The sequence below is a fragment of the Lissotriton helveticus genome, chromosome 3_2, assembly GCF_964261635.1.
Source record: "Lissotriton helveticus chromosome 3_2, aLisHel1.1, whole genome shotgun sequence".
Taxonomy (NCBI): Eukaryota; Metazoa; Chordata; class Amphibia; order Caudata; family Salamandridae; genus Lissotriton; species Lissotriton helveticus.
In genome coordinates this window covers 125,556,797-125,578,211 of record NC_136062.1, presented here as the reverse complement: position 1 = coordinate 125,578,211, position 21,415 = coordinate 125,556,797, and the positions used below count along the sequence as shown (strand labels likewise).

General features: G+C 45.6%; 1 protein-coding gene across 3 annotated transcripts in view; it reads right to left on the bottom strand.

Annotated features, from left to right (window-relative positions):
* CGNL1 (cingulin like 1) overlaps window positions 1-21,415 on the bottom strand; it is a 601,175-nt gene that overhangs the window by 11,326 nt on the left and 568,434 nt on the right. For all 3 annotated transcript variants that reach the window (XM_078684907.1, XM_078684910.1, XM_078684908.1), the window contains exons 17-18: window positions 13,714-13,822; window positions 4,313-4,476 (exon numbers count right to left, since the gene is read on the bottom strand). In XM_078684907.1, the coding sequence (XP_078541033.1) occupies window positions 4,313-4,476; window positions 13,714-13,822 (273 nt within the window). The remainder of the gene's footprint in view (window positions 1-4,312; window positions 4,477-13,713; window positions 13,823-21,415) is intronic.

The window sequence follows — 21,415 nt, the reverse complement described above, 5'->3', positions numbered from 1 at the left end:
GTGGTATTTAAAGTCTTTAATCCATGTGCCGCTGCGAGGTTTGCATGCACCTCTAACACGCGTGGGCAAGAATGGGGTAACAAGGGGCAGAATAAAAGGCTCCACTGGCTGGGGAGGACAGGAAATGTCCCACCCCAAGGCTCACAGGCAGGCCAGCGCTACTGGCCTAGTTTGTGGCCTGGTTCTAATTTCACTTCCACGTAGATCCATGTGCTACAGTCTGAAAGCACTTTTCCTTGAGAGCAGGTTATTAAACAGATGAGCGGCAGGAAGTCTGGCAGGTAAAGAAATCTATCGTACATAACACATGCTCGAGACATACCGTGATGCATTTTTCTGTGTTGCAACAAACACAGAAGGCTTCTGTGCGCTTCTTTTTGGCGTTGTGTGCGCATAAATGAACACGAAATAGCTTTGAGGTAATACTTGTTTTGCTGACAGTAGAGCTTGAAGATACAGGACATTATTTCACTTTGTGTTTCAGAGCTTTGCTGTGAGAGAAACATGCATTCTCTTGGAAATATTTTGAGTTAGTGTCTGTGCACAAGAAGCCTAAAAGAAGCTCCCAGACTTCTACTGCTGGAACTGCTGAACTAGACAAGCTCATCGAAGCCTCAAAAGTGTTGTGGGCCCGACGCGACCAAGGGAAGGGTCTGACCCAGTCTACTGCTTGAATAGTAAAATAGAGCCATAATGTGGGTGCATTATAGGCTCCTAACACAAATGTGCCCAGTACTGCTGCACCTGCTGCACTGTAGATAGGTGCCCCCCTTTGCGGTAAAAGCACCGGGTTCATCCTGTGCTAACAGCATGCGGGTAGGTTCTTCATAACTCACAGTATCTTTTACTTGTAACATGGGGAGTGTTCTTCCATGTCCTTCTGTAATTGTAATTCAACGCTCTTCCAGCCTAGTCCTCACCTCGGGGTAGAGTGCCTCCATTCTACCAATACTCTTCAGCATAAAGTCCTTTATAATATTCTGCCCCTAAACTGAACATACTCCAGGCTGGCCGTGAGCATGGAAGTTGTGACCTCCCTCCAGTCCCTGTCCCACACAGCGACTCCTGAGCCAATCCAGAAGCTGACCCCTTGCTGTTTGTGTTAGAAAACAGCAAGAGAGCAGCATGAGGATTGGCTTGGTCTGGTCAGGCGCTGCCAGCGCTTATTTGGAGCCTTGGGGGCTTTGGCAGCAATCCCTCAGGATCCTACATTACAGATGTAGGCGAGGAATCAAGTATTTATGTTGGCTGGGTCGAAACAAGGCACCCGTCCAACCAGAGTCTTAATTAGTACAGTCCTGTTCATTTTTAGCACATCATTTTTCTTCCCATTGCAACTGGAGCACCATCTTATGACAGCATTGTATTCTGGTTTGGATGAAAAAAAAAACACCTTTCTGATATACTGTGTTTTTAGAAAAATATGTTCCAAAAACCCACATGAATATTATACTATAGCCTTATAATCCGCATTGGAATGTTGCTTTCCGGGCCTTTACCGGCCCGTTGAAGCACAGAGCACTCCATTGTCTGCAATGGGGTGCTCCACATTCCAATGTTCTAATATAGCCTATAGCCCGCTGTAGCAGGATATACCGGCTATTAAATGCCCGCTCCAGCGTAAAAGGCCGTAGCCGAAGGTCTTTAACAAGGGAGCGGGACTTTAATAGTGGTATAGCCCAGCTAGGAAGAGCCAGACCCACCAGGATATAGCGGCATGGATTAGCAAATTTAGCGGCACAAAAATGGAAATTTAGCGGCACAAATATGGAAATTTAGCGGCATTTTTGTGGCACTTTATTTTACAAATAATCATTCATTTTCAGCCTGAAATCAATGGAAAGTGTTTTAGGAGAGTATTCCACTTTGAAATAGGCCTGTTTAAAGTGTCTGCAGCTCTACGGAAGCACAGCTCCAGTCCTAACCTTGTGGGAGGGAGCTGTATTTCTCCCTGGCATGTTCTAGTGCCCATGTATGCATGTGCGTTTGTTTACATGTGTGACTGCGTTTCTCTCTCTGTGAATGTGTTTGCATGAGTGCCTGTGTGCATTTTTCTCTCTCTGTATCTGAATGTTTGTGTGTTTTTTCGTTTACATGCGTGACTGCATTAGTTTTTCTCTCTGTATTTGAATGTTTGTTATTTACACGTGTGACTGTTTATTTTTCTCTGTCTGTGTTTGTGTATGTGTGTTTACACGTGTGACGGTGTGCATTCCTCAACCCTGTATCTGATTGTTTCTGTTTGCATGTGTGCCTGTGTTTTTCTCTTTCTGTATGTGAATATTTGTGAGTTTGTTAGTTTACACATGCGACTGTGTGCCTTCCTCTACCTCTCTATCATAATATTTCTGTGTGTCTGTTTACATGTGACTGTGTGTATTTCTCCCTCTCGATATCTGAAGGTTTCTGTTTACATGTGTAACTGTTTGTTTTTCTCTTTCTGTATGTGAATATTTGTGCGTTTGTTAGTTTACACATGTGACTGTGTGCCTTCCTCTCCCTCTTAATGTTTATGTGTGTGTCTGTTTACGTGTGTGACTGTGTGTGTTTCTCCCTCTCGTATCTGAAGGTTTCGGTTTACATGTGTGACTGTGTTTCTTTTTCTCTTTCAGTATGTGAATATTTGTGCGTTTGTTAGTTTACACATGTGACTGTGTGCCTTCCTCTCCCTATATATCGTGTGTGTGTCTGTTTACAAGTGTGACTGTGTATTTCTCCTCTCCATATCTGAATGTATGTTTCTTTGTGTACTCGAGTTTGAATGTCTGCGTGTGTGTCTTACTGAGACCTTGAAGGTAAACGAAATAAAGAGTAGGTGCCAGCAGAGTACGCAGGCACGGGTTCACATGAACGCGCGAAGTGCCAAAAAGATCAGATACTGATTTCTGAGACCACACAAGGCTCGGGGGAGGGGTGGCGTAACAAGCCTCTCCTGCCTGCCGGTGCATCACTTTTTCGAGATTTTGTAATCCGTTTTTTGCAGCAAAATTAATGAAATGTGGAAAATCTGAATACAAACGGGGTGTAAACCTGATGTTAGATTTCATTAGTTCTTTATCCGAGGTAGATGAGGCGAGCGGGGTTACACAGAGCATCAGTAATATTAGAAACAGGGCAGGTGGACATAATGACTGGCCTCATGACACATCTTGCAGGGTGTCACAACGCATCCAGCGCAATGCATTGTGGGACTTATTGTCCTATAGGGAATACTGGCCAGTAACACCGCACAATAGGCCTCAAAAATGAATTCTAAGCAGTCTTACACTTGTGCTCTGAGACAGAAACGTGTAGCTCCCAGAGCACAAGTATCAAGAGCCAGATTTGCTGGACTTACAGCAACTCAAGATGTCTATATTTTCTGAAGTTCTTCCTTCATTTTTCACTCTCCCTGCCCCAGGAAATGGCGCACTCGCTCGTACAACCCGTTAGCCCCGAGGCCCAGCGGGTGCCCGCGTCCTCGCAGGCAGGGATGGCTGCACACAGGGTCACAGGCAGGCACCTCTGCCCGGCGGCTTTTCCTCATTGCAGCCGCGCCGACCCCTTCTATTCAGACCTGGTACCTATCCTTGGAAGTTTTACACAGTCCACCTTCCTCTCAGCAGTTTTTGTTCCTCCCTGAATGTCTGCCTGCAGCAACTCTTGCTCACTGCGCTGCCTCTTAGCCGTTCATACCACTCTAACCTCACTGCAAAGCCTGCACCACCCCAACCCATCACTGTTCTATTTAAACATCCTCTAACTTTTCCAAATTTCGCAGACAGTTTTGTAAAAATCGCAGCTTTTTTGCAAAACTGCACATTTCGCAATTTTTTTGCAAATCGCGAAATCCTGGAGGGTCTGTATAAGGCTATTAGAACATTCTGCCACTTGAGGGCAGAATGTTCTAATAAATTAAACAAAGGCCTCTCGAAGCCCGGGGGGAATGAAATCCCCTCGGGCTCCAAGAGGCCTTTGTTTAAACATTAGAATGTTGCTCTGCAGGTCTTTACCGGCCAGTAGTAGCACGGAGCACTCCATTGTCTGCAGTGGAGTGCTCCACATTCCAATGTTCTAATATAAATTCAAACATTTGCATGTAAGAACAAACATAGAAAGCCCTAACTAGTTGAAATACGTAATAGTCATATTATTAATTTATCATTTACTGAAAATGTCCGGTTATTGGGTAATATGGAAAATAACATGATTTTGAAATGTGCCTTTTTCACTTTATACAGTTCTAGCTTCGAATGACACTCCAGGTTCAAGCTGAGAATAAGTGCCACACTCTTTCTCCTGTGTCTCCTCTCTCTCTGCCACTGTCTCTCACCTGAGCTCTTTCTTTACTGCTGTGAGCTGTCCTTGAAGTTGATCACTGATGTCTGTTTGTTCTTCCAAATCTCTCTGTAGCTTCTTTTTTGCACTTTCCAATCGATCAATTTCTTCCTCAGCCTCTTCGACCTGCCGTTTCATTGCTTTCAAACGTAAACTCAACTGTGTATTTACAAAACACAATGTCAGCATGTATGCTTTAAAATGACTCGTCTTGCATACAGACAGTGTCAACTTTTGACAAGGAAATACACATTTTAGTAAGGAGTGTTATAGGCATCATAGCTGTAGCATAATATTGTTAGGAACATTATCTATGCTAAGCACAATTTACAATATAGTGCACTAAATATCTTGGTGAAGAAGACAATAATGGAAAGTACTAAATACTGTACTATTAAAAACATGTAAGTAATACCACAAAGGAGGATACCTGTTTTACGAACTGGAGAATAAGTGTGTAAGAACAACTAAGGGATGTGTTTCCAAGTAACCAAAAAAGCATATGGGTAACAGAGAACTATCAAAAGTAAGGTGTCTCTAAACAATTATGTGCATACATCAGTGCAGTCTTTAATCACAGAGCCAACCTCTCAAACTTCACATATACCTATATCTCAAGGCAACAAACAATTGTATTGGCATTTGAAAAAATGGAAGACAATAGGGCCCTCGTTATGAGCGAGCTCTTTATTCTGCATGGACTGTTAACAATAGTAACCAACCCCATCAGAATTATGAGATCTGCGATGTTTCTACTTATTTCCAGATGGAGATTTCAGCTGATTGCAGCGGATATGTGTGTGAAATTCCGGGAAGGGAGAGGAGTGAGGAGTGAGGAATTAATGGAGAGAATTGGATTTAGAATTGCCAATTGCCCTGGCAATTCCTCATTTCCAAGGATACCCTCAGGGGTCAAGCTTGTAATGGCCTGGATTTCCCCACCCCTGGAGTCACAGATATCCCTGGTCTCAGTAACTCAGAGTGAAGAGAAATATGGGTCATTCATAATGAATACCTTGTTCACAATTATCAATCTGAACTGATGAGATACTAACTTTATTTGTACAATCATCGTTTTTGAAAGAAGCCTTAAGCTTTCACTAAAGTTTTCCTTGAACCATCAATGTATTCCATCGTGAACACATTGCTTTTCCCTTTGTACCATGGTTTTTCACTATATTAGCTCTCAGACAGCAGCTAAGAAGGATGCATAGACAATTTATTTCGTGTTTCTTTTTCGGGACAGGGGTGGCTCTAGGCTCATGGTGGCCCTGGGCAGGGAGGGTAGGTAGGGGGCCCGGAAGAGGGGGTCCGTGCGGGGCGGAGCGCGGAGGCCAGTGAAGGGGGGGGAGGTGTCAGGGTGTTTGGAAGTGGAACAGAGCCGGAGGCCGCCAAATCCCTGCCAGGGGCCGCCACGCAAATATGTATCCATCCTCAGAGGATTAATATATTAAGGATATATATTGGCGTGGCAGCCCTGGGGTTTGGTGGCCCTGTGCAGGTGCACAGTTTGCACATGCCTAAGGCCGTCCCTGTTCGGGAGTTGGCCTTCCAGCAAAACAAATAACAGGCAAACTTTAAAATTAGTAACATTGCTTCAATAATAGTAAAACAGACACGTTATTTTTTCAGCACACACTTGAGTTTAAAATGGTACTGTGAGTTAGTAGCTTTAGTATGAACAGCTTGACAAAGGAAGAAAGCGCAATGAATATTGCACAATAGTTTTTTGGCTTTCATTTGGTTTATAGAACACTAAAACCAGATCTGGTATCCAAGCTCTGAAGATCAAATATGCGGGGGCACGTGCTACATCCAACAGATCAAAGCAGCAGTAAGTGCTCTCCTGAAGGGAAGCAGCTGCTGGTCTTTCTCAAGTTCTCCGGCAGCTTATCCTATAGAACGACAGCCTGCACGGCAGAGCAGAGCAGCACAGCTCCCATCCTTGTTAGGACAAAACAAATCCTTACCACTGGATCCGAGGTGTCTCTTTGGGTGATATAGCTCGAGTCTCCTTTTGAGATATTGCGGGTCCAGTTTGAAGAGCAAATTAAGAACCATCATCAGAAACCTAAATTTAACTCTGTTCTGGACTGGGGGCCAGTGCACCATTCTGCGTGTCGGTGAACGTTGTGCTGTTGTGGCAGGTTTGTGACTGCACAAGGAGACAATATTTTAGGACCATCCAGTTTGCCTGTGCTGCTCAATAATTAATTAGCAGGGAATTACAATTCTCTATTCTGCTCTGATTACGGCCTTAGTCATCATGGTCCTGTCCTACTGTAGAAATGGCTGAACTCTCCCACACTGCTTAAGATTGTAGTTAGAGGCGTAAACTATAGCGTTTACTTGGTTAGACAGAAATCCAGGAGTCAACGTATACCTCAGGATTTTAAATATGTTTCAGAGTAATTTCTTTATGACTCACTGTAACGCTTTGGCATCTATCAGTACCCACAACCTAGAATTACATCTTAACTTCATTAAAGTTGAGCCGATTAGGTTTCATCCAATATTGCTATTTTCTTAAAAGTGGCTCCTACTAGTCAACGTTCTTTCTCTGGGTCTGGAGTCAAGTTAAAGATCACTTAAGCGTGGTCTATATGATTTTGAAGTGTTCTGATCGGTGCACCTAAAATTTCCTAAAGTGGATAAACATTAAAAGTGGAGGTTACAAACAGGGCTCTTGTGGTACACCATAGAAAACCGGTTCTGCTGGAGCTGCTGATGCTTCTCTGTGTGCCTTTGCATGTATATTCGCACGGAATCAACCCAACTACCTTGTAGGCAACACAGACACCGCCCCCAAATCATTCAGTCTGTATAATATTAACTACCTCAAATCCATTTTCTGATATTGTCCTATTTGCAGGACAACCTATCTTAATTTAAATATGTGATCCTTAAAGTATCCCTGGAGTTTTAGTGCTACTGATCTAAATCGTTAATGTATACACGTGCCATCAACGAGGTTAACAATTCTATTGAAGGCCTTAAACAATAATTTGTACAATTCTCTGTTTTTTTGCTTCTTAGTGGCAAAAACAAAATTTTCTTCAACAAAAACCTATATTTCAATACATGCTTTCTCATTTACTCCAAAATATTTTCGGAGCACTTTTACTACCACTACCTCTGGATTACCTTTGCTTGATTTTCATGCCTTTGAATTCACTGTTATATCATATATTTAATTTCTTCAATGGCTTGTATTATTGCCAGCTGGTTATTCATATGGGTGAGACCCAGGTTGTCCAGCAATCGATCTTGAGTCATTTTAGAAGTTATGATATTTTCTGCCACTTGACTGCAGTTTTTTCCCTATATGCCACACCTGAGCTCAGAGCGAATGCCTTTATGTACTGTCCAATGTAGGTATTTGGTCTAGAAAGTATAGCTTCTAGTATGAAATGTTAGCAGCCAATCAAGAATTTTCCTTTACTGATGAGTTACAACTAGAGGGCCTTGGACAAATCCCAACTCCCACAAGGTATTTCCTGTTTTACTTGTTATTGTATCCTTTAATCACTGTACCGCAGATTAAAGTCCCCTAGAAAGAATAGCTGAGTATTAGACATAGAAATGACCCTACAAAAGTGTCTTGGATGTTTGTCACTTGATATGGTAACACTTCCATCACTCTTTCAGTTGGACTAGGTTTCAGTTTGTCTACCAGATGCTCAAAACATGAAGGGCAATCATTTGTGTATACAATTGCCACTCCATCCCCAGGGCAATCCGATCTGCCCATCCGTATCAAACCATTCTCATCTGGATTTGATGTGAGGCGATGAGGCTGAATTTATACTTTTACCCAGTAAATATGATGGCTAACTGTTGACTTTCCCAACCATCCCTGGTGAAATGGCTTAAATAACAGAGTTAAGGTTTATGCGTCTGCAAATGTTCACATTTCTTTTGAAGAAATCAGCATCTGCACACTTCCCAAATGATCTTTGCTAGATGAGACGGGAATGTCTGATCTGCCATGGTTGTACATACGAGTCACAGGCCCGGGACCATAACCAACTAAACCTATACATTTCACTATTCTGAGAGCTAGCTATTCCAGCTATACAGAACTGATGAGCAATAACACTTTGGGGACAGATTCTAGGAAGAAAGAGGACTGTTCATTTCAATTCCCTTGCCAGATTAAACAGTTTATTGCAAAGGAGCGTTTTCCCTCCCACCAACTCCAAAAACCTTCAACGAATGCTGAAAAAACTATCCAAACAGTGTGCCAGACCCTTGCGGGTAGTGACATGTTTGTTTTACGTTGGTTTAGGGTGCTACACATTTGAGAGCAATACTTATTTTAGGATTTTGGGAAGGGTTTTTGTGAGAACAAACTTTTGCAAATAAATGATTTGGCCATTGACAGTGTACTGCGGCTTGGCACCTCATATTCTAATGTCTCTCTATGACTTAAATTGCACTTAAATAATGTAATCTCCCCCAAGGTAGTCCCCATACCCTTCTAGAAGCAGGCACAAGTCTTCCCTAGACGTGAAAAACCCACCTCTCCTTCCACCCACTGATACCATGGCTGCCAGCTTTGTACTACCCTTGGAGTCATACTAGAGCTTTGCCGCAGTGTGTAATGCCCTTCACCAGTTACTGGTGTTAAAATATGTGACATTTAAATTGCCCAGCATAGCCTTGAAGGTTGAAGCCCTTCATTACTAGCGAGATAAAATACCTCAACACGAAGCAGGCTGAACACTTAGCTCCTGCTGCCAGATGCTCCTGATATCACCTAGATTAAGGCTCTACCTAAAAGGTGATTGGAGAACTGGAATACCGGGACCATAGGTCTTTACCCCCTTCCTTCTAAGGTAAAAAATCTGTTCAGCAGAAGGAAAGCAAAGAAACCTTTCTAATTCACTCAGTGATGCTTTTTTCACAAGGTCCTCTGGAACAGCACACCTTTTTACCAGTGTCTCAAGATTATTCGCTCCCTGTTTGCAAATAACATAGGCAGGTACATCACCTAGTGCCGCTTCTGTAGATACATAAGCCTATCTGTTTCTTTTAGATGACAATCTTTCTACATCGTTTCCTTTTCTGATCAATCCGGAGTCTTACTGGCCCAGAGCAAAACACAGTATGGTATGAGGGAATTGTGGGACGCAGCTTTACATTTGAATTCGACCTCAAACTCAAATCTTTCTTACAGTCTGTCGCAGTGACTTGGTAACGATTAACTGGCTTTGGGAGCCACATGAGATGCCAGGAGGCCTTCCTGCTTAGTGCACCTAGTGGTTTTCCTGCATCAAACTGTGTAGTTGTTACAGTTATCCAATGCCTGCTAGTATCTGTGCAGTCTCATTAGAAGAAGAAAATAATAGTTCTAATGATATGAAACGGCAAGTATTCCATTCCCTGCCCCATGAGTCAGTACCACACTGCATAAATGAAATTACACTACTTATTTAATAAAGTGCTCTAGCACGCTGGGGGGGGGGAGGGGAGACATGAGATATTCTACAATCAGAAGCTTAGTCCCAGGAAGTATCCAAGGGTGCTCAGTACAGGTCATGGCAGGCAGTATACCACAATCTGGAATCAATCCGTGGCGATCCTGCAGGTGACCTTGTGGCTGTATCTGGCTCTGGAACAGGGGTCCCCCAAGCTCGGGCTACATCACTCTTTCCTATGCCTCGTCAGATTTCTCTTAAAAGTATTCTCCCCTCAGCATGGGATATGACCAGAACATATGTAGAATGTGTGCTCTCTCTTCTCTGCATCTAGGTCAAGCTGCATTAGCTACCTGGAATTGTATGCTTATGTGTTTTGGGGTTAGATATTACCTATGTAGAATATAGATGAATTAGCTTGAAGTGTGAATTCCTAGAGACCTTGGGCATTCTGTCTAGGATGGTGTCCCAATCCGTAGCTGAAATGAGAATTCCTAATTCGCCCTCCCACCTCGATCGCATATTCTCTAATGGCTGTTGTTGGTCTGCCCGCAATGCTCTGTATAAGCAGGAGACCCTCTGGATGGTGTCCGCCAGGAAAGTTATATATGGGCAACTCTGCGATGCCGGAGGTTCAGTAGTGCCGGTGTCCCAGTGTTTTCTCATTGCTCTCATGAGTGCTCTGTGTAGGAGAAAGTGTCCCTGAGGTAAGTTAAACTCTGCACGGAATTCCTCAAATGGGAGCAATTCCGAATCTCAAAAAAGATCTCCCATCCTCGTCGACTTGCTTGATCCAGAGATCAAGGACCTGCCAGCTGCCACCATGTGGAAGTGCACTCAATAGAACCAGAGGTAAGTCCAGGGAGTATGGAGTTTTAGTATATACCTTCTGTAAGCCTCTACCCCAGCATTTAGCCACCACTCTAAACTCTTGTGAGTCATTAATTGGTGACCTCACCTGGAGAAATACTTTAAGGAGGTCAGATAGTGATAGCTTGAAGGGGTCTGCTCTGGATCAGCCATTGCAATTGGGCTGCAAGACCGAATATTGTGAAGCCAGGAACCGCCAACCCTCCCGCTGTTGTTGCCTGCTGCATTGTCGCCAACACCACCCGCCTACGTCCCGTCCCCCAAATAAACGCAGTAATCAGCGAGTCCAGCTCATTGAATAGCGCTTTCTGAACCCATAATTGAAGTGTATTAAAAAAATATAGAAGGTGGGGGAGAGACACCATTTCCACGAGCGCTAATCTGCCTGCTACTGAAATTGGTAGTTTCTTCCAGAAATCTATGGTCGATCTCAGGGATCTAAGAGCTCACCCTGCATTCCCATCCAGCAGGTCAGCCCAATCATGATAGACGTTAACCCCCAGGTAAGCCAAACATTGAGGTTCCCATTGCAGTTGGGTCAGCCCTTCTGGGGGATTGTCGCTCTGCACCACAGGAAAAAGCCTGTACTTCTGCCAGTTTACTTTTAAACCAGATAATAGACCAAAATCCTCCAGCATGGAGCAGGCTCCCCTCCGGTCCTCCCCCATGTTGCGCACAAAGATGAGCAAGTCATCTGCATAAAGATGCCTTCCAACATGTGATCCCTTATACATATGCCTGGATCTAGCCTAAGCTGGAAGAGTTGCCATGGCGATAGCGAACAGCAGGGGAGACAGGGGGCATCACTGTCGTGCTGCCCTCCCACTAAATAACCCGCAGATGTAATACTCCCAGTGCGTACTCTAGCCGTTGGTCAAGTATAAAGTAACTATGTCCACATTATAAAATTCTCGTCTAGCCCCATGTGTATGTGTCTTAATCTTCTGTTTTTTAAATCTTGTCTGCTGCCGTAACCTCGTAACTGTGGACTGAATCTACGAGATTGTTCTTCTTTTCCATACCGTGGTAGGAGATCTTTTGATATATTCAGTTCTCCTGTGCCTCTTTTGATATATTCAGTTCTCCTGTGCCTCTTTTGATATATTCAGCTCTCCTGTGCCTCTTTTGATATATTCAGCTCTCCTGTGCCTCTTGTTGCTTTTTTCGATTGGACCATTGTTTGTTTGTATCATAGGTTACCAAGGTCTCTCGGGTGAATTTGTAGGTTACCAAATTGTTTTGGGACTACTAATATCCGTACCTAGTTACCCCAGTTGGAAGAAAACTATATATTTATGTGTGGGCAAAAAGGAGCGCATGAGTGCAAGGATATTACATTAAGAATATATGGACTGTTAAACTGTTAAAATGGGGGCGGTCTGACCAGCCCAATTATCCTTCAGTACTATGAGAAAGTGCATTTGCTCCTTCTGAGAGAGTGAATCATAAAGGAGACTGTAAAGAAGCAGGTACATGTGTGCCAACCAGAAGGCTTGGGGCCCTGGCCGGTCGCTGGTGGAGTGAGCAGTGCTGCTCTATGTACATTAATAGGATTTGTGAAAAGGTCTTAAGGACCCCCTCCTTTTTTTTCTACTGTTTATTCACATGGATAGCTACGTGCCTCAAATTTCCATTGATTCATCTTAAAACTGAACACCTTTTCAACTTGCTCCAACAACAGTTGGCATTTATTTCTCAATCTCTCTGGGTAACTATTATCGTCCATAAATACACCAAAGTTAAGTACATTTTCCTAAATTTGTGTCGCTTGCTTATCTAGGGTACTAAAGACCATTCCCGTGCCCCTCCACAGACAAAATGTGTTAATATAGCTGTTGAGTTGTGATCAGATACCCATTCAGTTAACTGCAGTGCTGCTGGCAAAAAAGATTCCCCCTCACTGTAAATTGCTTTCTCACCACATAATTAATTCAGAAATGTTGTGTTCCCTTTGAACATTTACTATTGTGTGTACATAGTGTGCCTTATGGTGTTATTGATCTGCAACTCTTACAAATTTTTTAGATCAGAGTTTATTAGGTGCAGGAGTATAATATCGCATGTGTCAAAACGATGTGGAAGTGCAATAAGAAGACATTTTCTTTTCGACTGATCAATGATGGGAGAGGAGTTGGCCTAACGGTTAGGGCGCTCGACCTCGGAATCTGGGTTCGAGTCTCGGTAACGACGCCAAAACCTCCTGTGATTCTGGGCAAATCACTTAATCTCCCGTGCCTAAAATGAATGTGTGTCCGTCCTCATGTAACGTAACTGGTGCTATGTAAAGCGCTCTGATACCCGATTCGGTTCGGGTCTAGTTCGCGCTATATAAAACTCTGCAAAAAAATAAAGATAATAAAATGATGTTTGTTCACATGGCTGAAATGTGTGGTCTCTTTTTTCTGTTCTACGTAATTGCTACTAATTTCTGTCAAAATATTGCGACTGCAGTGATACTATAGAAGAACATGGATAGGATTCCCCTTCAAATGCTACCTCTTTTTTCATGTTTGACAATGAAAACCAGCTCCAAACTTTCCATTTAAATTTGCAGGAATAAAGCACACAATGGTATCCTGGTACTTTGTCAGTAAACCGTACCTCTAGGGATAACCAGAACCCTGTAGGCAAGTAAGAGTAGACTGAACCCCATGGTCTACTGGTTGCCAAACTTTGTTGAGTAAAACCTAGAACATATATGCCTTGTAGCACTGGTCAATAAATTACGTGTATTGGGAATGCGACTAGTAAAACTGTTTAGAGAAATATTATGAAAGACCATGTTTGTTCTCAGGTGTAGTGTACCATCCCCTGCTGAACACCGCCCTTTGGTAAATGGACACGAGAAGGCACACCAGTTGAACAGGTGATCAATCACAGCAGATATGGGAAAAAACACTGAAGGTTTTTCATTCAGAGAATTCCATTCACTTATCCAGCAGAAAACATACAAACCATCTACCTTCAGATCTCTCTTAATATATCACCAGTTCAACATCAAGAAAAAATATAAATAGACATGACAATTTCAATGAAATGGACATACGCAAGACGACAACAAAAACAAAGATGCTGGTGCTGACAGCAAAGAAACTTCTTCCTATACCTGATCTTTCTGGTCTGTAAGGCTCAGATGTTCATCGTCCACTTGCATCATTAACTCCTTTACCTTTCTTTCTAGGCGGCGATTAGAGAGTTGGAGATTAGCTCGATCCCTGGGAAAGAAATGAAAAATTCTAAGAAACGGCACATGGAAACGATCCAAGTGTTTAAGAGCTCAGGTTTCACACCCCATTCCAATAAAATGCTGATCAGAAATGCCCTGCCACTCTAATTCCGAGCCATAACCTGGGGGCCCATGTTTGTTCGGAATCATTCAGGCATTTTAAGCCTTTTCTCATGGCACTCCCAGACCTCCACATGCAAGGATGTCATTACAAACCTTTTATTTAAAAAGTGTATTGAAACATTCAGAGTGTGCCAAACAACGTCCATATTCTCAGCGTTTGGCCAGCTCGAAAAGTATCGGCACATTTTGAAAGCAGGTGTCAAATGAAAGGTCACAGGTTTTGTGTTACTGACCATGTCAACCTTTTTGTATCATTTTGTGAGTAGAACAATGTACATCAGCAATAAAGACAATCATTTAACTCCAACAACTGATCCAACATTTAACAATTTAAAAAAATTAACAATTTCATTCTTGAAATTATTATGCAAGAAAGCGAGGAGAGAGAAAGAGTCTCTCTATAGGTTGTCAAACATCAAAGAATAATCGTGCAATATAGTAGATGATGAAATATTGCTGCACAGCCACGCTGTTTTATCTAAAATAAAAAAAAACTGACATATTATAGAGTATGCTACTTGAAATACAGGAGGTGCATGAATAAATTACATCGCTCGAAATCTGACCCTCCAGAATCGATATATGTTACAGTTTCCCAAGTTATTTGAATATTCCCCAAATCCAAGCTGAGAACATTCTAGTAGTGAACATTGAACGTTGAACCTTAAGGGAAAAATCCACCAAAAAGTGTAGCTGTTTTCTACAGTCAGTTCAGGAGCTCTCCTTTACCTGTCTATCCAGGCCGTTCAGATTCTGATCCTGTTTTATATAAGTATGCAAATACCAAGAACAAATCAAAAAAGTAACTCACTGGAGACACGTGATACTCTATAATAATGCTGGAGGAACACCATTATAAGTAAGTTACTAATTCTTCTCCAGCACTGGATCTTTTATAGATTCAGATGCTATTAAGAGGTATTATGGTAGTTTCTGTACCTTTAAGAGTGGATTCTATTCTGGAATGGTTTTATAGAAGGAGCCGCGTGGATTTTAATACTTGTGATTTAAGTCAGTTGCTGAGGTGCAGCGACAACCTTATCTTTCAAATAATCATGTCATCTTGTGTTTGTTTGTTACAATGGGGATGAGCCAAGGCTTATCTACAACTGTACAACCCAATACTGAGGGACAATCCAGTGGAATTTCAGAGGCTGAGTCCTGTAAATACGGATGGTAAGCAGGTGTGACAAACCGTCTTTGAACATGAGAAAAATTTGCTTCTATATAGTATCAGAAGAATAGCGAATTGTTCACAGATGATGTTGCAGATGTCAGTGGAGGGCAAAGATGTCTGTACTTCAGTGAACTAACCATTCCAATCAGGCATAAATGGCACCAGTGGATATGCTGTAGGATGACCAGTGACGATGATATTGGCTTCATAAAGAACACCTGATGTAAAGTGGAGCGCAAGTCAGATAAAGGGAAGTTATGCTGCCTGAGGAGAAGGGCCAATACATTTGGTGCAGCTATCTGAATTTTCTAAGTCATCTAACAGAGCAACCAGTGAGATGGTGCAAATGGAAAAAATAAAATGTTTTGTTGGGGAACAAATCTGGGGGGGGTTGTACGGAAATTTTTTCTCTATCTTATAATTAAACAAACTTGCTGTTAGAGGGCTAGTTACAAGTAGTAATAATAGTAATCAGCAAGTAGGGAGGAGGAATAACTGTCCATTCAGTTCCCCTGGTTAGTTGCAAAAATCAATAGTAGAATGGACACTTGTAATCGCGTTACCTTGGTTACTTAAAAAACCCTCATAAACGCGGTGATCAGTTTGTATAAAGCGGTATATCTTTTCTTCCGCCCCACACTCGCGTTATGGCATCGTCATCGGGTTTGTTAAGTGTGCTGTATGCCTGCCTCAAGCCTGAGGCAACCTCTGGTCCTACGCGATAGTGTTCAGAGATAGTTCCGTGCCCACAATAAAAATGGAAATTTAAAAAACAAGCGAGCGTCAAAAAGTGGATTTTTTTTTCAGAACAAGATTTTATTGTTGTTTTAAGTAAGATTGCATGACATCCACAGTACTCCGAACACCGGAGGGACTGTGAGTAGAAAATCAAAATGCAAGGAATAGCAATCAATACAGCAGTCAAATTAAACATTATTATCAGAAAAATACCCACCCCCCCTACCCTGTAAGAACTACCCCCTCCCGGATCCCACCCTAGCCCCGTTCACGATGTCCACTCAGGTCTGTAAGCAAAATAGTCATTTTGAATTGGTGATGCACTCCTTCCCCACCCCGGTTCTCAAAACATTTGCTCATCAGCGACATCCCGCTGTAGCGGCGGCTCCAGCCACAATCCCCTGTACTCCGCCCATCTCTTCCATATTTTGTGGTGCTTTCTGGGGCAGCCTCGGGCCTCATATACTGGACGTTCCAATCCCATACAATAATCCAATCCTTGTTTCCACACCTCTATCGAGGGGGCCCCAGGGTCTTTCCAAGCACGGGCCACATCTCTCTTGGCTACCATAAGGCCTCGAAGTAGTAAGTGTCGTTTGTAGATGTTACCACCCACCTGTTCCATGACATGAAGAAGGCCCAGCTGCGATGTACGGGGGAGCCTCCAACCCAACACCTCATCCAGGCAATCCCACACACGCGTCCAGTAGCTCTCCAATGTCCCACAAGATCATACCGTATGCAGGAACGTGCCCACCTCCCGGCCACATCTCAGGCAATCGGGGGAAGCAATCAAACCGGCCCGCCACAATCTCTCTCTCGTAAAATAAGCTCTGTGTAAGTATTTAAATTGGATGAAGCGCAATCGTACGGCAATAGCCGCTTCCCTCGGGGCAGCGAGAGCCTCCCTCATACCCTCTTCATCTATTTCTCCCACATCTCTCTCCCAGGTGGTCCGCAGTTTGTCTAGAGAGGGGGAGCAGTGAGTGACCAGTGACTGCTAAATGCGGGATATTTTCTTCTCCTCCAGAACCCCCATGAATAGCTTAGCTTCCAGTGGACTGAACTCCGGCAGGGGAAATGGCATGTCTGAACTGCAAGTATTTGAAAAATTGAGTTTGGGGCATGCCATATTCGTCCCTCAGGTCCTGAAATGATTTAAGGGTCGTTCCCTTCATGACATGGCCCAGCGCCGAGATCCCTATCATATCCCAGCCGCTGAACCCCTGCAGGGCCGCCAAAGCCGGCAGTCGGCCATTCCGCCACAACGGGGTCTCCTCTGTTAGCCTGTTCCACCATCCTATGCGGCTAAGCGCTCTACGCCAGACCTAAAAGACCACCTGGGTAACCACTGGGAGCCTCTTCCTCTTCCCCGCCGAGTACAATAGCGTATGGATAGTGTCTGGTTCCATCAAAAATCTCTCTAGGGCATATGCCGGGTCACCCCGATCCCCGTACCAGCACTCATTTAATACTAACAAGTGAGATGCTTGATAATAGGATAGGATATCCGACGACGCTAGGCCGCCGCAATATATAGAAAGGAAGCAGGTGCGGAGTGCCACCCGCACGGCGCCCCCTGCCCAAAGAAAGCGTCCCAGTGCCGAATTAACCTGGCGAAACCACTGCGGCGAGACTGGGTAGGGGTGGTTCTGCAACTGATAGAGCAGACGAGGGAGGGCCACCATCTTGAAGATGGCCGAACGGCCATAAAGGTTTAAGGGCATACGGGACCATGTTTTCATGTCAGACCGGAATCGGTCCCATACCGGAACTACGTTGCGTTCCCACGAGACTCCTGGTATGTCCGTCAGGAATACCCCGAGGTATTTAATACCTAGTTCCATACTACCTCCCAGGGTCCATAGAGTGGATTTCCGCACATTAAGATGGAGCCCCGAAACCTCTCCAAACACCCGCATAATTTCAAGGACTCTCGGTCCCGACCTATTTAGGTTTGTGAGAAAGAAGAGTACGTCGTCAGCATAGAGCGCGATCCTATCAGACAGCCCAGCCTCCCATTCAAAGCCCTTCATCTGCGCATCTATGCATACCCACGCCGCTAAAGGTTCCATGGCAGGGGCAAACAGGTACGGCGAGAGGGGGCCCCCCTGTCGGGTGCCTCGTCCAATAGGAAAGGCGCCCGAGACCGCGCCGGCCACCCTCACGGACGCCGTCAAGTCCGTATACAGCAGCCGTATGTAGGAGAGGAAGTGGGGTCCCAGATTCAAGCGAGGCAGGAGTGAGTGTATGTAAACCCAGCTCAGCGAGTCAAAGGCTCTATCAATATCAGCCAGCAAAAGCGCCGCTTGAGTTCCGGTGGCTCGCATCTTTTCTAACGCCACTTGGGCCCGCCTAATATTGTGTCTTGTAGCTCGGTGTGGCATAAAACCGGCGTGGTCCGATGGACCAGGTTAGTGATTAATGGGAGGAGGCGGTTGGCGAGGGCTTTGGCCAGTATCTTCGCCTCGATATTCAGAAGTAAGATAGGTCGATACGATTCAGGACGTTCGGGGGGTCTCCCTGGCTTGCAGAAGACCACTATCTCGGCATGTCTCCAATCCCCCGGTAGGTGACCTGACTCCGTTGCAGCGTCCAACACCTTTTATAACGTGCCCCTAACTGGAGATGATATTTCAGAAAAAACTCGCACGGGAAGCCGTTGGGTCCTGGGGCCTTCCCTGCGTTCAGTTCGCCGAGGGCCTTCCCTAATTCTTCCGCTGACAGTGGAAGCTCGAGACGACTGCGCTCCTCATCCGAGACCCCCTGTGGCGGGAGATCCGCAAGAAATTTATCAATGGCATCTGCTGGGAGGAATTCCCTAGGGGCATATTGTGTCGCATAATAGCGCGCAAAGCTGTCAGCAATTACCTTTGGATCTGACAAAGAGTCTCCTGCCTCATCTCGAAGCGCCGGCAATGTCTGTGCTTGAAATGTGCCCTGGCAAAGTCTATACAGCATCGTGCTGGACTTATCCCCCATTGGTAGATTCTGCTTTGTGTAGCAAGCCACACCTGACGTGACTCCTCCAGGTGTAGGGATGCAGAGTCCCGCTGCGCCTGCAGCAGCCGTCGTACGTCTCCCTCTTCCCCTGCCTCCGTGCATTGTTCCTCCAGAGTGCGGACCCGAGCCGCCGCACTCTCCAGGCCCTCCCTTCGCGTCCTACGAGGTGTCGCACACCAGGCTATATCCACTCCACAGAGTGTGGGCTTCAGAGCCTCCCAGAGGGTCACATCATCTAATCCCGACCTCTCATTATCGTTCCAGTAATGGGCTATGGCCTCCCGCATATAGGACTGGCAATCGCCCTGTTGCAGGTGCCAGGTAGAGAGGCGCCATCGAAATGGCTGCCGCCTCTTATCCAGAAGTAAATTAATGATAATGGGGGAATGGTCAGAGAGCCCGCGCGGTAGTATAGCCGTCGATTCCACCCTCCCTATCCTGGTGCATGGAACAAACAGGTAATCTAATCTGGAGAAGGATTTAAGGACCGCCGAAACATAAGTGTACTCCCGGCTATATGTATGTTGGTAACGCCATGCATCCGTCCAGCCCATGCCCCTCACCATATCATTCAATCTTGTAGGGGTAGTTATCGGCTGCCCACCACCCGGTCTGTAGCGATCTACATTGCTATCCATAACATCATTCCAGTCTCCTCCAATCACAGCCAGCACGTCCGGAATTTCAGCCCAGATGGTGAACAGTTTCTCCACAAGTGACCATTGCAGCGGGGGGGGAGCATACACACTTCCAAAGACCACTGGCTCGCCATCGATCATCCCCTTGACAAACTCGTATCTGCCCTGGGCATCTACCCACTGTGTGGAGTGGACATAAGACACCCTGCGGTGAATCAGTATTGCCACTCCCCGGGACCCTCTAACAAAACCGGCGTGGAACACCTGTTGATATCCATAGCGCTGCAAACTAAGGGTCTTGGTACCCAGAAGGTGAGTTTCTTGCAACAGTAGGACATCTGCCTTCTCTCTTTTCCCTTGTCACAGCACAGCGCCCCTTTTAATTTTGTCGAACATGCCCCGTACATTCCAGCTCACTATTCACAGTGCCGCCCTGGGGAGCTCCAAAGCAAGACCTCTACCTGCCATCAACCGGGTAAATGTCCAGTTGCCTGGGTGTAGGGAACTGCATCCGTATACGTAGTCTCAATAGAACCTGGTGTACCATCGTGCTGTAAAAGGCTACCCCTATTTTCCCCCAACTCACATGTCCCCCAACCCCCCGGCCCCCAACCAAACCCCAACCCAACTCCTCAACCCAACTCCTCAAATTCTGGCCTCCCCCCACCCCTATACCTCAGCAACATTGAAGTATCTGTCGCGGTGCAGGAGCGCTCCAACCCCCAACGGGAGGTCGGAAGCCATCCACTCCAATAGATCCCCATAAACCACACCCTCAACCCCCAACTAGCCCCTTAGGGGGGCACGCAACACCTGCGGAAGACCCTGAGGCAAATGTCGGCCTTACCATCTGCCCCCCCCACCCTTCCCCATCCCGCATCCCATAACTAACAGCATAAGTCTGTAACACAGTATTACGGTGCTTCTACAAAGCATACACCATCACTGGCTGGGCCGCATGTCGCCGCTGACGGTTCCCACATAGCTGCATAGCTCAAAAGAGGTAGCTTACGGTCCATCGCCATTCACGTGTCCACTGTCTGAGTGTCTGGAGGATCAACCTCCTCCGTATCTCCCTTCTTGGCGGGGGACCTTCTGGCAGAGCGGGACCTCCAGTTGCTCCTACTACGAGAACGTCGGTGGGTCCGCCGCAGCGCCGTCAAGGAGGACGAATCAGAGTCCCGAGCCGGCGAGGTTCGCGGCCGAGCTCTAACTGTCTCATCAGTCCATGTGAAGACTTCCTCCGGAGAATTAAAGAACAGAGTACGTGACTGATACACCACCCGCAGACTGGCAGGATAAAGTAAGGCATACTGGATTTTGAGGCTTCTCAGGCGAGCTTTGGCCGCTGGGAAGGATTGCCGCTGTCGCTGCACCAGCCTTGTATAGTCCGGAAAGATCAGAATCCGCTGATTGTCACACATGAGGGGTTCTTTCAAGTGGGCTTGTCGCAGGATAGTGTCCCGATCATGGTAATTAAGCAGTTTGGCGATCACCGGTCGTGGGCGCTCCCCAACTGGCGGCTTCGGAGCAAGCGCTCTGTGTGCCCGCTCAATGACAAAACAGCGAGAGAGGGACTCCGGTGACAGCCAGCCCTCCAGCCACTGAGTGAGGAAGGCCTCCATATTCACCTTTTCACAATCCTCCGGAAATCCAACAAACCGTAGGTTGTTGCGCCGAGCCCGCCCTTCGGCGTCCTCCGCCCGGAGCGCCAGGCCCTTCTGAATCCCTTCCATGGCAGCCACTTTCTTCTTCAGTATTACCACATCGTCCTCTACTCTGGTGATCCTTGCTTCGGCCTCAGTGATGCGGGTTACCGCGTTTCGCAAATCTTGTCGCAATAAAGTAACATCAGCCCCAACGGCCCCTATCTTGGCGCCCAAGGTGTCTCTAGACTGGGTGA